Source organism: Nannobrachium achirus, assembly GCF_963921795.1.
Source record: "Nannobrachium achirus genome assembly, chromosome: 21".
NCBI lineage: Eukaryota > Metazoa > Chordata > Actinopteri > Myctophiformes > Myctophidae > Nannobrachium > Nannobrachium achirus.
The window spans coordinates 45,161,960-45,167,959 of record NC_137828.1 but is presented as its reverse complement, the minus strand read 5'-3'; the positions used below and the strand labels follow the sequence as shown (position 1 = coordinate 45,167,959).

The 6,000-nt window shown below is 42.4% G+C and overlaps 1 protein-coding gene across 1 annotated transcript in view; it reads right to left on the bottom strand.

The window, feature by feature from the left end:
* Positions 1–4,818: 4,818 nt before the first annotated feature.
* The window catches only part of plppr5b (phospholipid phosphatase related 5b), a gene marked incomplete at both ends in the record, with an annotated part of 157,411 nt that continues 156,229 nt past the window's right edge, over positions 4,819–6,000 (bottom strand). Inside the window, one exon of the mRNA XM_080751612.1 lies at positions 4,819–4,848. Coding sequence (XP_080607738.1) covers positions 4,819–4,848 — 30 coding nt within the window. The remainder of the gene's footprint in view (positions 4,849–6,000) is intronic.

The following is a 6,000-nucleotide window of genomic DNA, read 5'->3' as shown; positions in this document are numbered from 1 at the left end:
TAAGTGTGAGAGCAAATTCGTTTATTGCAAAAATGCATTGATTTTAATTGGGGTAATTTTTTACCCCACTCATGGAAGAGTGTAGGTATTGGTAGGTCATGCATCCAAGGGTTAAAAGTTTAACCTTTACAAATAAACAAACACATTTTTGATATGATATTTTACTAGTATACTGTATTTTTTTACACAACTATTTCACATAAACATTTTCCCCTACACTATTTATAAGCGTCTGCTTTTGACATAATGACGCAGTGCTTTTGAACGGAAAATGTTTGTTTGTTTTGGAGCGCACCAAGAAAAACGGCATGAGACTAAAAGATGACAACGAAACTATAGCTACACGTGTCCTGTAAATCCCTATACGACGCTAAGAAATCTCAATTTTGGCCTGTGAGTCGAACCAACCGCAGTAACTTTCATCCTGAAATCATGTAGAGGTACATGGCCAGATCTTTCTTCTTTTTTTTTCGACGATAGATTTGTATCTCCATGGCTCCACGTTGTGCATTTTACAGTGTTGGACGACGAATGTCTAGCTGGCAAATAATATTGCTTTTGTAAAAAAGAAAAGAGGTTGTAAGGAGAAGTGATTGTGAAGATGATTGTCTGATGCAGCTTTAGCCCGATGTATTCTTCGTTGCACTCGGTGTCGCTCTCCAAAGAATAGCAGTTCTAACAGTAAGAACTGCTATTTTCGGAGCGCAGCACTGGCACACTAAGCATAGCAGAGAGAGTTTAGAAAACCCTTGTGGGGATTTGGGGGAGGAAGAAACACAGTAGGAGGTAATATAATGGAGTCACATTAGTAGGGTAGATCAGAGGCTCCAAGAGCACCCGAACAACAAGTTTTCGAAACCTGTTTTTTTTTTAAGACCCTTATGGTTGGTGTCTAGTAATGATTTCCTCTTGTTACCGTGGTCAACTAATGTCCTGTGGGGTTTATTTTTAGTTCTTGCACCTACCCTTTCACTTACTATACAGGAAAAAAGATACCCCAAAAATCTTCAAGTACCATGTGAGGGGTCTAAGTAGAGGTTTTTCATGATTCTGAATCCATTGCAAGCACTTGTTTTGCACGAAAAACATTCCTTGGGCTAAAACCGGACCCACAAAACTGTGAAAAGTGATGACTCATTCCAATCATGGAAGTTGGACCCCTCACATGCTACTTAAAGATTATTTATCTTTTTTCCTGTATAGTAAGTGAATGAGTAGGTGCAAGCAATCATTAAAAGTTAACCCCACCATAAGAGTCTTCAAAAAACAGGTTTCGAAAACATGTCGTTTGGGTGCTCTGGGAGCCGCTGATCTACACTACTACATTGATTAGCTCAGGTTGACGCACGCACACAACCACGCACGCATGTGTGCACACACACACACACACACACACACACACACGCGCGCACGCACGCACGCACGCACGCACGTGCACATGCACGCACACGCACACGCACACACGCACGCACGCACACACACGCACGCACACACACGTGCACGTACAATCTGGACACACTGGTCCCTAAAACCCTCATGTTCCATAGTGGAGAGGTATCGACAATACAAAGTGCCACAAAGGTAGATTGCGTGTTAAACCGCCTGCTCCAATGCACTTTCAGCATCAAAGTGGTGGTGCTAGGGGGCCAAAATATATATATATATATAAATAAAAATAAACATGCTTAAAAATGACCCGGTGCTAGGTTAAATAATTTGCTCAGATTGATTTAGTTTCTTTTATTTGCAGTGCAGAAAATGGTTTAACCTTCGAGTAAAAAAAAAAGTCTCCAGCACTGAATCTCACTACAACCTCTAAATGCAAGTCACATCTCGTTTCTCAATTTCACGAGGGGTCCAAGTCGTCCCCTTTGGGACTGTAAATGTCAGCGTTAAAGTAACACTGAGGCACTGATGTGTCTACAGAAACCGTTATACAGTATTTTATTTTTGCGGTGGGGTGCATTGTATATTGATCAGGATGTCCATAGAGTACGCACGCATCATTTTTTGAGCTGTGTGTTCGAAACCGATCGACGTCAGCTAGAGTTCTCAACGGGCCTGAAAATTAAGGCCCAGCCCTAACTGGGCAGGCCCGAGGCCCTACCCGACTAGTTAGCATACATTTTAAGCCCTACCCGGCCTGAAAACGTTGGGTTGGGTCGGGTCGGGTATGGTCAGGTCTATCACAGAGTAATAGTTTTTTGACTGAGCCAGAGGCCCTACCCGGCCCGACTAATTAGCATACATTTTTTTGGCCCTACCCTACCCTAAATGTTGGTCGGGTTCGGGTATGGTCGGGTTCGGGCAGAATTGGAGAACTCTAACGTCAGCCAACAGGATCATAAGAGCAGCACTCCTATCCAAAAGCTGAACTGTTTCCAGCTTGAAGCGCCCGGGGCGCTATACACCGAAGAGAGAAAAAAAATAACTATGGTCGTCGGGAGCGCTGAAGTGCGATGCTGACGCTGATTAGAGGAGCTCACTAGCGCACCGGCCTGCCATGCACGTCTCATAGACATGCATGGCTGGCTGCCAGCTCAAAAGGCGCTCTCTATGGACACAGCCCCTTGTAGTGTAAATCATTGTTATAAATAATATTTTTTCACTGTATAGACATAGAGGACAATCCCGAGACAACTTTTCCCCAGTTGGCTTTCCTTGCTGAAGAGCCGCTTGTCATATTAGGCTTTGACGTTTACGGGGCAACGATCAGAACAGAAAGCGGCAAAGTGCCATTGCGTTGTCACTTTTTATTCTGCGTTTACGTGATTGAAAACTGTGCATGCCAGGTGGCTAGGTGGCAGCGACACACTGCCACATAGACGACTCCCTTTCTACTTCCTATCACATTGCTGTTTGTTTACATCCGCATGTGGCGCACGTGGCTTGAGCCGACGTGAGCCATGATGTCACACGTTTTGTCTTTCCCGCCCTTTTTCCTTTTTACGTGGAGACGGGTGCGGAACGTCTTCAAAGATTTCCACTCTGAAAGTTGGTTTCACTTTGTTGCGGATTCAACCCCCGAAAATGATGTTGTCGTCTAAGCGACATAGCTGACATTTTGTTTTGCAGTTTTCTCTAGAAACCGTTTGCCGTGTAAACGTAGCTTTATATTTGGGCCAAATATAAGGCAGTAAAGTATTATTATTAGCACTATTAGAATTATTCTTAGCATTATTAAGCGCTGCCTTCTTTGTCTGCTTTAATTTAAGTTATCTTATAAAGAAGTAATGTGTTATTGTGCATTACTTCATTAAAAGTTATGTGGTTTAGGCCATAGTTGAAGTTGTACATGGCACTGTCAATGTTAATATTTATTAGTTGAGCACCTTAATTTGACATTTTAGACATTTGAGTTACATTCCAATAAACACAATCTGATTGTGCAAAGTAACTCAGCACACAAGTATTTATTTTATTTATGTCTGTATATATACGTATATATATACTCTTTCTCAAGTAATTCTTTGGAGGACTACTTTTAATTGTACTCTATTATTTCAAGTAACAGTAGCCTACTTTTACTTGACTACAGTTTTTGGCTGCTTCAGGGTTCCCACACTTTTTACCAATGAATTTCCAAAACATTTCCAGAATAATTTAACCCGATTTCCAGGCCTGTATAACGATCATTCAGCTCAATAATGATTCTCCTTCTCCTATGTGCAATGCCCAAAGACATGCAGTGTACCAAAAATAAAGCATAGCAATGGTATAATTCCATTCCAAATTTCATGCCAAATCGTTTGTTACGCCACCTATCCTAGGGCATACGATCAGGCTGCAGCACATTTTGAGCATGTAGATCTGTTATTTATGTCACATCCGGTACACATTAGGCTGCAATCATGCAGCTCATTCGTCAAAAAAAAGTATTTTTAAAATTACATATTTCGTATAATGTCATACATGTTTTGGAAATAAAATGTATTAACAAAATCAATAGCCAAAAACAATGCATATCCAAATGGTTTTCCAGGACCCTTGATCAATTTTCCAGGACTGAAACATTTTTTTTCTTTTTCTTTGTCAAGATTTCTCCAGGAATTTCATGACTGTGGGGACCATGCTGCTCTACACACCTCTGGAGGGGCACGTAGTGCTATTCCGATGGCCTTAAAGTCAGAGAGAGAGAGAGAGAGAGAGAGAGAGAGAGAGAGAGAGAGAGAGAGAGAGAGACACAGACACAGACATTTTCAAGCTCTCACTCAAACTATAACATGCCGCTGTCCAACTATGAGAGCTGAGACACACACACACACGCACACGCACACACACACACACACACACACACACACACACACACACACACACACACAAACAAAAAGACGCGAATCTAGGTCAAACCAATTAGCACAACAGCCACAGCTGGTCTGACTCTGGATTCGCTAGTTAGCCTACTAAACTGACCAGCTCTGTTCACTCTCAGCAAAGTTATGATTAAGCCTGTGCATTCTCCATGTTTCCACCCCAAAATGCTGGATTATAATTCTTCAAATGGACTGGACCTCTCTCTCTCTCTCTCTCTCTCTCTCTCTCTCTCTCTCTCTCTCTCTCTCTCTCTGAGACATCAGATCTCCGTGCCGTCGGATTTTCAGGCCGTCGGAATATCGAGATTTAGCCCCTCTGGAGAGCCGACAGGGGGTGGGGGGTGCAAACACATGACGGTAGCGACATAACAGCGGAACCAGACATACAACACAGCAGAAGGGAGTTGTTGTTGTTGTTTGTTAGCGGTGCTGCGGTGCTCCATGGCCGGTAGGGATGGTGAACAGCGTGGACGTCCAGTGGGTCTGCCACACGGCCGACTCCACGTCATGTGACCTCAGTGAAGGCGATGTGGTTCTGTAAGGACAAACACACACAGAGAGGGCGAGAGAGAGAGAGAGACAAACGGGGACACATGTGAGACACAGCGGACAGACTGACATGGCAGAAGTCCATGCCAGTAGTAGATGCCGCACTGGCCACTGCCGTAGGGATGGGACGATAATCGTTATAGTCGTTTATCATGATAGTAAACACTCACGATAATCGTATGGTGGAGATTTAAATTCATCATGAAATTATTTTCCGCCCCGGCCTGTACTCACCTTTTATTTACCGAGCTGCATCCGGTACCATTTAAACTCTCTATAATTGATGGTAAAACGGACCTGGAAATAACGTACTTGATACTGTATTTTTTTTCCTTTCCACTCTCTACCAAATCTTATAAAACAGAAACAGAGTTTTAAAGTCTCAGGAACTCATATGGCAGTGGAGATATGGTTGGCTGAACCAATATGGTGGTGACGTTTGATGTACGATCAAGTGGCCAATACGGCGTCTACGTACTGTACATTACGTATACAAACCGAGAAGCTGAGAACGGATCACGTTTACCCATCATGCAATGCAAAGGCAACAACAACATGTCAGCTTGGAACCTGTCCGCAGGAAATGCCGCTGCAGAGCTCATGCAAGCCTGAAAAGATAATAATAATAATAATAATAATAATAATAATAATCAGGATAGTGTGGTAGAGTTTGTAGTCCCAAAACCCGGGAATGAGTTAGTATTTTGCACTTCTATGGTTTTTTTTTAATGGGGTTTTGGTTATACAGGTATGGCTGAAATTATTAATTTAGTTGTGTTAGTAGTTGTAGTGTAAATTATTTAGACTATATAACAAACAAAACCTGCTTTTAAATTATTCAATTAACTTAAACTACATGAGCGAGATGAGGCCTGTTAGAGTTTATAAAAGTTGTTTTTTACATATTTCCGGTTAATTGCCCAACCCGAGGGCCTGCAAGCACTGCAAGCATTGATTTTCTAATCTATTTAATATGCTTAGCTGCGAGTGTGTAATGCTTGATTTGTAGCAGGCTAACAGGGATTTTGGTAAAGCAAGAAAAACATATCGATCGACTGCGGCTAAACACTTCACCCAGAGGCGCATGACATGAGTCCTGAGGTAACGCCTTTATAGCACAACCTGTACTATACACAGT